This window comes from Cyphomyrmex costatus, unplaced genomic scaffold (assembly GCF_001594065.2).
Source record: "Cyphomyrmex costatus isolate MS0001 unplaced genomic scaffold, Ccosl1.0 scaffold123, whole genome shotgun sequence".
NCBI lineage: Eukaryota > Metazoa > Arthropoda > Insecta > Hymenoptera > Formicidae > Cyphomyrmex > Cyphomyrmex costatus.
In genome coordinates this window covers 571,860-582,431 of record NW_017275207.1, presented here as the reverse complement: position 1 = coordinate 582,431, position 10,572 = coordinate 571,860, and the positions used below count along the sequence as shown (strand labels likewise).

The following is a 10,572-nucleotide window of genomic DNA, read 5'->3' as shown; positions in this document are numbered from 1 at the left end:
ACCATGAAGGAAGATATAAGGAGACTCCACTCAGTCTCGCCAGTCTACAAAACATGGACCCATTTTAGGTTTCGAGTTCAGTTTCCGATTCTCAACACTCGCAGCGCTCGTGAATTTAGTAGTGCTGTGCATAATAAGTGCGAGTAAGAGAAATGATCATTTCTCTTACTCGCACTCATCAGAATTGGAAACTGAACTCGAAACCTAAAATGGGTCCACTTTTATTTTACAGAGTGGAGTCTCCTTATAGCTTACTTCGTGTTGTAACCACTTAACCTAACATTGAGTGCACGTTGAATTGATTAATTAACGGATTTTAAATTACGTTTGACGTAATAACAATTTTGGTATATTATATCAATTATAATTTATTTTATAACAAAAAAAAAATATATAAACTATGTATGTAAATATAGAAAATATAGAAATATACGTATTGCTTTTATCGAATTTGGAAACTTTTTATGCACTTTGTATGCAAAATATTAAAACTGATTAAATTATTTAATATATTTATTTTAATGTAGTAATTTATTAATATATTACATTCAATTAATGTAATGTAATATATAATATTTTGTATTTGTTATTCAATATTTTTTTAATTAAACACATATTTGATTTTAATGTCTTGATATGTAGCTTATAATGTCTTTCTTGATTGATTCATATTAAAGATTAAGTTTTAAAAAGATATTGTGTCATATTGTATATTTTATATATTAAGTGATACGTTTGTTACAGACATAATGGCTAAGACACATACCACTAATAAAGCTCCGCGAAAGCAGGGCTTTAACCGTTCAGGACACAGTATGAATCCTGAACGTTCTACAGAAGGATTGAAAGGAGTTGCTAAAGTACGAACAAAAGCGACTATTAAAAGATTACAGATGTATCGCAATCAGAGACCAAAACGCAATCGTGCTGGAAAAATCATTAACCCTGCACCGTTTCAAGGCTGGAACACTTCTGGAACTGTATCGCGTGTGGAGCCATCTCAAAAATGGTTTGGTAATTCAAGAGTTATCTCACAGAATGCTTTGCAAAAATTTCAGAATGAATTAGGAACTGCTATGAAGGATCCTTATAAAGTAATCATGAAACCCACTCAACTGCCTATAACATTGCTTCAGCAGAAGGCAGCAAATGCAAGAGTACATCTGTTGGATACAGAAAGTTTTGAAAGTGTTTTTGGTCCAAAGAAGATTAGAAAAAGGCCGAATTTAGCAGCAATGTCATACAATGAATTGAAAAAATTAGCCGAGGACAGGGAAGATACTTATAATAAGGATAAAGACTCTAAAGACTATGATCTTGTTCGCGAGGACACTGGTGTAAAGGATGCACAAAGAGACTGGATCATGGCGGCAGGACAAAGCAAAAGGATATGGAACGAGTTGTATAAAGTCATTGACTCTTCCGATTTTATTTTACAGATATTAGATGCTAGAGATCCAATGGGAACTAGGTCTCCACCTGTGGAAAAGTATCTGAAAACCGAGAAACCTCACAAACACTTAATATTTATCTTAAATAAAGTAGATTTGGTGCCAATGTGGGTCACACAAAGATGGGTTGCGATTCTGAGCAAAGAATATCCAACAGTTGCTTTTCATGCCTCCTTAACGCATCCTTTTGGCAAAGGTTCTCTGATAAATCTACTAAGGCAATTTGCAAAATTACATGTTGATAAAAAACAGATCAGTGTTGGTTTTATAGGATATCCTAATACAGGAAAGAGTTCCATCATAAACACCTTGAATTCCAAAAAGGTCTGCAAAGTGGCGCCTATAGCTGGAGAAACAAAAGTGTGGCAGTATATAACTCTTATGCGCCGTATCTATTTGATAGATTGTCCCGGTGTTGTTTATCCGTCGACAGAAACCGACACGGAGAAGGTACTGAAGGGAGTCGTGAGAGTAGAACTCATTCAAAATCCGGAAGATTACATTGTCTCTGTCCTAGAAAGAGTGAAACCCGAATACATTCGTAAGACGTACAAAATAAACGTATGGATAGATCACGTCGATTTCTTAGAAAAATTGGCACGCCGAAGTGGTAAACTTCTAAAGAAAGGAGAACCTGATATTGCGACTGTTGCACGTATGATACTCAATGACTGGCAACGTGGTAGGTTGCCTTTTTATGTTCCACCTGTAGGCTACGAGGAACCCTTGTCAAATCAAACAACTAATGAAACTGTTATCACACAAGATAATACGTTAAAAATCACCGATAATAGAGAAGCACAAGAGACTGATAATCAACTTTCAAAAGAGATAAAAAAGAATCAGCTAACAATAACACAAGACTTTAGAAAGATACGCGTTGGATTACCTTATGCAGGTGAAGATGTCAAGGCTTTAGAGCAAAATAAATCTTTCAGTGAAAGTATTGCAGAGGATGATAGCAGTGTGGAAAGTGAATCAGAATTGGATAACTCGGAATCAGAAAATGCAGAAATAAAGAATGATTCGTGTACTATCGAAGATGAATCTGATTTACAAGTAACAGAAAATTTAGACAGTCAAGACAATGTGAACTATTCTTCGAGCAATGATAACATTCTCAATGATAACACAGATAAAAAAGGTTCTGATATGAAACAAAGTAACGATTCAGATTCAGAATTTTTACCTATCGCACAAGATAATCTGAAACAGAGTGTATTTGACGTCATAGATAATGAATATGATTCCAGTGATACTGAAATGTTTCCTTCTAAGACAGTCTCAAGTAATGATGTGCAAAGTGTTTCATCAATGTCTCGTAAAAAAACGAAAGAAAACTTAACAAGCAAACAGCGAAGAGCTATAGAACGCGCTAGTAAAAGAAAAAAGATCGGAAGCAATTTTTATGAAGTCACGAATGTGAAAAATAGGAATAAAAATAGGAAAGTCCCCAAGATTAAGAGAAAATAAATCTATTTTAGAATAAATTACATTCTATGCAAATATTTGTAAAATAAAGAAAACATTAATGAAGTATTGTAAAATATTTATATTTATCAATTTTGCTAAATCATGTATACAAATCCATCTTATATTAACTTGCTTCGTCATTATCGTGCAATCATAAACGTATTTATACGTGATTTAATATTTCAGAATGTTTTCTACTTTTTCCTATTGTATATTTTTTTCTACATCCAGTTGTGTTTAATAAAATAAAATATAACTGTTCGCAATCGTTGAATGAACAATTGGTTGCCCTGATAGGTCATCATGAAGTCTTTCATATTATCGTGTTTCAACTCGGTCTCTTGCACATTTAGTGTAAGTATCTTAAGCATGAAGAATAAATGCATAGACTCGAGCCTAGCATCAGTCAACAGCTTGGCATCAAACTTCTCTCTAGTAAATGGCTCGGTATTGCAACCCATTCGGTTTAACACAGCTATAAACGTCTCGTGGTAGAGATCTATCAGTTCTTCGATATGATCCTCGGATGAGACGACTTCTGTGCTAGAGAACAGGAAAAAGACCAGCTCGCGCATTGGGCTGAAAAATAGATAATTCTGAAAATCTACGAACTTAATATCGTCCACATGATCGTTCTCATCACGATGGAACATGATGTTGTTCACCCAAAAGTCTGCGTGGATAATAGTGGACCACGGTTCATCGGGCGTCATTGTCCAGAAGCCATATTTGAACGAGTCGCGTATGGCAGTATCGCATCGATCAACGTAAACGGATAATTCCGGGTCCTCCGCTATCCTTTTCAGCATATCTTCTCGGAAGTGTTCAAAATCCTCAGTTTTTATTTCCACACATTTACTGCGTTCCTTTAATACCTCGAAATACTCCGGTCGCTTGTATTTGGTAGCCATCCCTAACGCATGAAATCTCGCCAATGCTCGTATCGCGACTCTTGAGTGTTCGAGATCGCATCCTATAATCCAGACAAAAAAGTCGTGTATTTTCATTTATCAGATAGGGGAGATCGAGGTGGGTTGAAACAATTTTTATATCTTTCATCATAATTATCTCAAACATAATGTTAGAATTAAAATTTGTTTTTTTTTTAATCCTTTATTCATCCTTTACTAATTCTTAAAAGCAAGATTCAAACCTTGTAACTAGTTTTTGAAAAATAGACTTGGAGAAGTATTCCAACTGTTGCAATCTACCTCTAGCATTGAGGTAAGTTGAAACAGTAGGAAGGTAACTTAAAACAGATAAGTTTGTACTAAAATGAAATAATATATATATGTATTAATTGATTTTTATTTCAATAAACATGTTACAAACATTTAAGAAACCTTTTTGAGAAGTAATACAGTAGTAGTATTTATTAGTAATAATTATATGAAATAATTAAATTTCATCTTCAATTAGTTTAACGTTTAACATAATCTTTTGAGATAAAGAAATCAACTGAATTAAATCTCATTCTGTTGGAATTGTCATTTAAACTTATCTTTAATAAAATTTCAAATAAAATAAAAAAATAACCATAATAATTAAATACTCATTACCAAATATTTATTTGATATCCTCTATAACAATATAATAAATCATTTTTATACAATTACAAATCATACTATAATAAATTAAAATATACATGGAAAGAATTTTTTTCTTAGAGTTTACCCTGAAAGTATGGTAGTCGTGGGACAACATTGTATTTCGAAGAATTATCTCCTAAATCTTTTCTCATTCAATAAAACTACAATAAAATATAAAACAAATTCGATTAACTTCACTGAAGTGCTTGGTAAAAATCCTCAAAATATTGGGTAAAACTGCGGAAAAGGGAAGCAACCTCCGATGACCTTGACATATGTTAATTGTCAAGGTCGTGATCCTGAGTGACCTCAACTTTATCCGTCGGTTGTTCTTTGTTAAAAAGTTATCTCTCTTACTGCTACGAGGCACGCATAAAAATAAAATTCTCAGCTCTAAAATAAGTAAACATCCCGTTTAGGAAAACAACATATGTTAAGGTCAAGATCATCAGGGGTTTTGCTCCCCTTTTCTGCAGTTTTATCAAATATTGTATTATATCGTAACTTATATTTTCTGGATAAAGAATATTCTTTCCACAAAGAAATCTAAAATCAAGTTAGGTTGAAACAAGGTGTGTAGAGATAATTTCTACAAAACTAAAATATACATATACAAAACTAATCTCAAATCAAAAATTTAAATTATTAAGCTATAAGAACATCTAAAGTAAAACCCAGATAATGTATAAATAAAAGAAATATTATATTCCAAAGAGAATATTGCGAAAATTTACTTTACGTTAATGTGATGCCACGAACATCAGAGGAAGATAACTCAAATTGATTCATTCCCACCTCGATCTCCCCTCCCTACCGATCAACTAAGTATATATTTGCAATCTGATAATTTTCTAATTAATCTTAATTTATTCATCTTAAAGTGTGTAAGAGATTTTCAATGTGATGCAATTGTATCGATTTTATATGAAACATTTTTTACGATTTTATAAAAATCATTATGACGTAATGTCGCTCGATTTCCTGAGTAGGTATATTAAGAGAAATCGTATAAAACTTGGAAAAAATGGGGTCAAGGGAATTGGCACTATAAATTATGTTTTTGTTACTAACATCATAAACCATGTTGATAAGAAAAAAAGGCATCATTGTATTGCAATAAATGACAAATCTCCGTAATTGATTTATTATGCTGTATTGATTACTGTATCTTTAAGTAAACAATTAAAGTTCCTAGTCAGTGTCGCTTGTACACAGTAGCTGAGTCTTTTCATTTTGATATTTGATTTTTTTTATATTTTCAATTTAATATTGTCAAATAATTTAAGTGACTCACTGTATCTGATACTAACTGGCCTATATACTATTCAAAACACCGGATTTTGAACATTTTGATTGTAATGATTGCGATACTTTGTGAAAATAATGAGCCTCCTCACTCCCGGTGGAATATTTGCTTTTTTAAAAAATATCTAATTTCAATATTAACTTAGTTTTTCTTAATTTCGGCACATTATTCATTTCTTTCCTGCTTTTTCTTTTTTTCCTTTTATGTAATATGTATTCTTTTATGTATTGTTAGATGGAATTAATATTTCACATTTGATTCCTTGGTGTGGGGAAGCTTACTGCGCGTTTAAACATTTGAGTGTGTTTAAAACACTCTTGATCCTTTTTTATTTATGTTACTTTGCTTTGTCTCTGAAGGCTCAAAAATGAGCTGAAACATGTAAGCATATTTATTATAATAAAGAAGTTTCATTTGTTATATATTGGCATTTGCGTAAATTTATCCGCGCCAGACTCCTATAGTGCCCTTTTCTCTCCAAGTTTATAAACGAAGTTCATTTTAATCATTTTATTGTATTAATAATTTATATAATTTATAAAACTATATATACTATATTTGTCATTATATTATACATTTTTTATTTTATATATTACATATACAAAATATTTCGTAAGGAAACCGATAAATTTCTACAATGTATTCTAGAAGTCATTTTAAATAAAAATAAAGATACACTCAATGTAGTTATCAAATAGGTACTTTTACGAACATTGTTACAGAGAAAGAATATTAAACATTTATAACTTTTATTAGATCTATGGATGCAACACAACAGTCTATATATTTTTGTAAGCAAAAAGGAGACATTTTTTTTCAAAATAATACAATATTAGGGAAATATAATATTCATCTAATAAAATTATAAAAGTTAATAAAATAAAGATAAATATTAGGCATTTTTTATCTATTACAAAATATTAACATCCTCTAAAATTATCTCCATAACTGCTGTGTGAAGTTGGCCTTCTACTATTAAAAATCTAAAAATAATTATAACCATTCGTTTGGTGATCGTTTGGTGATGTTTGGTAGTCCATTCCGGACGTTTAGTACCCAAAGCTATAACGAGAAATATCAAAAGAAGACAAACGCGCGTGAGTTATATATAGCCCCTCCATTTCTAAAAATCGGCATTGACAGGGGTGCGTTCCAAAACTCGACTCTGTCAACTCTGAGTATCTTTCATTCTTGTTGTTCACCGAATGTTGAACAAAGATAAAAGATACTCGGAGTTGACTTGAATTTCGGGACACAACCCACATATAAAAATGACTTAATAAGCATTCGTTTGGTGGTCGCTTATACTGACATTTGGTAGTTCATTCCCGATGATTGTTAGTCAAAATTATAACTGAAAATTTCACAAACAAAAAACTATTTATTAAAATGTTAAAAACCAATTGAACAAAAAACCATATATGCTCGTGAACACGTATGTCGTTTTTTGATATTTCTAGTTATAATTTCGATTACCAATCATCGAGAATAAATTATACCAAACGTTAGTAAGCGACCACTAAACGATCACGACCACCAAACGAATATGGTACATTAGATTTACAATAATTAAATGATCTCAATTAATATTAAAATGTGACTTTTCATTTATTATGCGTAATTGCAAAGTAATTTCCTTCTCTTTCCTGTAAAAAAACTAATAGTATAAACTATTTATTTATTAGTAATGTAAACATTTTATATTTATTTTCCAATTTAAATTGCTCTTTGTTCTAAGTGTAAATGAATAATTAGGTTGACCAATTTTACTAATCTACACAAATTTTTGTATGCATTCGTAATTGTAAGTGAAATGTTTGGGGTTTTTGTCCATCAAGTTTTAGTTCTAAAAAGTTTAATATGACGACCCTAGCTATAATAATCTTTTTTAGAATGATCTTTAGAACATTTTAGAAATTTATCGGTTATTTTAGAATTTTATCACACAAAATATGCATTATTGTCATAAAGATTATATTAATCGTATTATGAATAAGGATTTAAATTAACGTTAAATCATAAACTTTTTTCATTAGGAATTCTCGGAGTTCACGAATAATTTATTATACTAAACTAAACATTTTTCTTTATAGTTTTCGAATTATAACAAAAAATTTTAATTCAAATTTAAATATTTATAAAAACATTAAAATAAGCTTAAAGTTCCTCTATAATGTGTTTCAAATAAACAAGATATTTAACACTATACCTGTAGCTCTATTGCTATTGTAATAACCACGTGCTCGTAAGTTTTCCATTAAAATAACGGCGTTATCATCAAATTCGACGTTCGGGCTCAGCGACAATCGGGACTTATAATATTTAGGCAATATGTCGAATACTTCATTCTCCTTCAATCCCATTTCTTCTTCCAGTTTTTGATAATAAGGCACAATGTCTTCATACATAAAGATTTCCTTTTTGAATGTGAACGGAGTATCAAAGATTTGGCGTTGAAATTCTGTCGGCGGCGGCATCTTCGCAATCAGATAAAGATCTTCCTCTTCTGCTTCATCGTTGCGCTTAATCACGGCGTGAACACTAAAAATGGTACTACCATAATTCTCGCCAGGCTGTAGCAAATTTTCAGTCGTATAACGGACCACTATCAACCGATCACCGAATGTGCGACTCAGTATCGGTTGTAATTCGTGCAGTTCGATCGTCTTCAATTCTTGCTGATCGTTGCTCATAGTTGTCGCACAGGTAGACAATATCAGGAAAGACTGGTATCTATATTAATTATAAATACTAATAAATAAAGCTCTCGATATCAAAACAGTAATAAGGATAAAGTAAAAACTTAAAAAGTAGAAACATGTTATGTATGCAATTTAAACATTTTAAATTAATAACAATATATATACAAGAGGCTCCTATGAATAAATCAAATATTAAAATAAATTGCCGTTGAGAGCCAACACGGGATGAAAGTGTGTGTAATAAAATTTATTTAATTACATAAAATTGCATACGTTTCGTCCAGGTCCTTTTCAATGCATGAATTACACTAATATTAAAAATTCTTTGATGGAGTATAAATAGTGTCAAAACAATTATAATATAAAAACGAACTAATAAATATATGGTGTTGTCCACTTGTAATCAAATATCACGATCATTGAAGTACAAAATTCACTGAAATATATAGTGTGATCGTGTCAGATTTTTGTAGAATTTTAGAATTAAAAGTCATAAATGAATAAATAGTGATAACATAGTATGATAAAAAACTTACATGATTGTCGAGAATTTGAAACGTGTTATTATTATAAAGATTCCATTAATTCCACAGTTTACTAATGAAATAAAATACATAAAAATAAAGAAGTTAATAATTTATGAGTAAATATTATAACTGGTTAATATAAATAATATGTATATGAATAAAGAAAAATATAAAAGTGAAAGTCCATAAAAATAAAGTTAATAATAGTTCGTTTTTGTATTATAATTGTTTTGACACTATTTACTCCATCAAAGAATTTTTAATATTAGTGTAATTCATGCATTGATAAGGACCTGGACTAAGGTCGAAACGTATGCAATTTTATGTAATTAAATGAATTTTATTACACACTTTCATCCTGTGTTGGCTCTCAATGGCAATTTATTTTAATATTTTATTTAAACATTTTAATTATATTTCTAATTTTTTTTTCATATATATTAATTTTTCAATTCTATTTATTGACGACTCTCGATTTACTTTTCACTTTATCCTTATTATTATATTAATTATCACGTTTTGTGGCGAACGAACACTGTACAAGGCGAGATATTACGTGTGAATGAAGCACGCGCGTATCTGTGGCTACGTTCCGTCTCACGCATATGCGCGCATTCCCCTATAGTATATGTGATCACTATATAAAATGTGCGCATATACCTGAAACGGAACGCAGCCTGTATATGCCCCACATCGGGTAATCATTTCATTTGCAACAGCAGCAGCCACTGCCATTGCCACAGCCGCCTTTGCTTCGGCTGGTGGAGGTAGGATCCACCTCCTTCCTAGTATCATACTATTTCTACATTGTTACGTAGTCACTATTACTCAACTGTGTCTATCTATGTGTTTTGTACGTGCCGGATGAGATTAATTTCCGCGCATATCGTCGACTCACACGTGTAAAGTTTTGTCAAATACCAATTTTCCGTTCTTGGAACGATTTCCCCTGCCAATGATTATCAGCTTCGTTTCTCTCACTACCAGTCCCTCAATCAGTTTGTCCTTGTTTCTCCTTGAGATATCTATAATCATCGTGATTCACGTATAATTTCCGTATTCTATTTATGACTATTTCTACAATAATTGCACTGTGTTACGCAATAAGTAACTATTGCAGTTAAAAAACTATGTTATTGCCTTGTCATTATTTTGAATTGGAAAGGGAGATTAGATTAAATAATAATCTCGGATTATAATCACTGAATTGTGGCGTCGAGTAGCTCACCGCTCGGTGCGATTGACTCGCGATCTGTAGACCCGAGTTTAATCCCACGTACGCCCAAACGCGATTTTTCGCGTTTAATGAGCCGAAAAATGGCTCCACCTGGTGATCAAAAGATCTATGGATCATCAGCGCAGTTCGGATTCGGCGTTAAATTGTAGGTCCTATACATCAATATACATCAGTAGATATTTGTTTCTAATATCTGACTGAGGTAGGATTCTGTGGATTAATCACCCACAAATCCGAAAACAATTTGATTCGAGAAACGAATATAGGCCTTGGACAAAAGTGGAAGA

General features: G+C 31.6%; 2 protein-coding genes across 7 annotated transcripts; one reads left to right on the top strand and one right to left on the bottom strand.

Annotated features, from left to right (window-relative positions):
• The first annotated feature begins 249 nt into the window (after nt 1–249).
• Ns2 (nucleostemin 2) lies at nt 250–2,924 on the top strand. Of its 2 annotated transcripts, none has more exons than XM_018549743.1 (2): nt 250–347; nt 745–2,924. In XM_018549743.1, exon 2 carries the CDS (start codon nt 750–752, stop codon nt 2,922–2,924), a length of 2,175 nt encoding a protein of 724 aa, XP_018405245.1. In that variant the 5' UTR covers nt 250–347; nt 745–749. The 2 variants fall into 2 exon arrangements, with proteins under 2 accessions (XP_018405245.1, XP_018405247.1); XM_018549745.1 differs by having other exon boundaries at nt 254–332.
• Nucleotides 2,925–3,061: 137 nt separating this feature from the next.
• Nucleotides 3,062–10,309, bottom strand: LOC108781148 (uncharacterized). Of its 5 annotated transcripts, XM_018549074.1 has the most exons (4): nt 10,277–10,305; nt 9,882–10,073; nt 8,029–8,552; nt 3,062–3,897 (listed from the first exon to the last, which is right to left on the bottom strand). In XM_018549074.1, exons 3-4 carry the CDS (start codon nt 8,510–8,512, stop codon nt 3,146–3,148), a joined length of 1,236 nt encoding a protein of 411 aa, XP_018404576.1. In that variant the 5' UTR covers nt 8,513–8,552; nt 9,882–10,073; nt 10,277–10,305; the 3' UTR covers nt 3,062–3,145. The 5 variants fall into 5 exon arrangements, with proteins under 5 accessions (XP_018404576.1, XP_018404570.1, XP_018404561.1 ...); XM_018549068.1 differs by having other exon boundaries at nt 9,970–10,309; XM_018549059.1 differs by lacking the exons at nt 9,882–10,073; nt 10,277–10,305 and adding an exon at nt 9,583–9,744.
• Between the last annotated feature and the right edge of the window lie 263 nt (nt 10,310–10,572).

What these genes read in the sequence shown, in the direction of transcription:
- Ns2 (XM_018549743.1), top strand. Translation starts at nt 750, where the DNA reads ATGGCTAAGACACATACCACTAATAAAGCTCCGCGAAAGCAGGGCTTT.
- LOC108781148 (XM_018549059.1), bottom strand. Translation starts at nt 9,704, where the DNA reads ATGCGCACATTTTATATAGTGATCACATATACTATAGGGGAATGCGCG. An exon ending in AATATCTCGCCTTGTACAGT is followed by an intron (nt 8,553 to 9,582) that starts GTTCGTTCGCCA and finishes TAATTAATATAG; the next exon opens with ATACCAGTCTTTCCTGATAT. An exon ending in CAATAGCAATAGAGCTACAG is followed by an intron (nt 3,898 to 8,028) that starts GTATAGTGTTAA and finishes TCTGGATTATAG; the next exon opens with GATGCGATCTCGAACACTCA.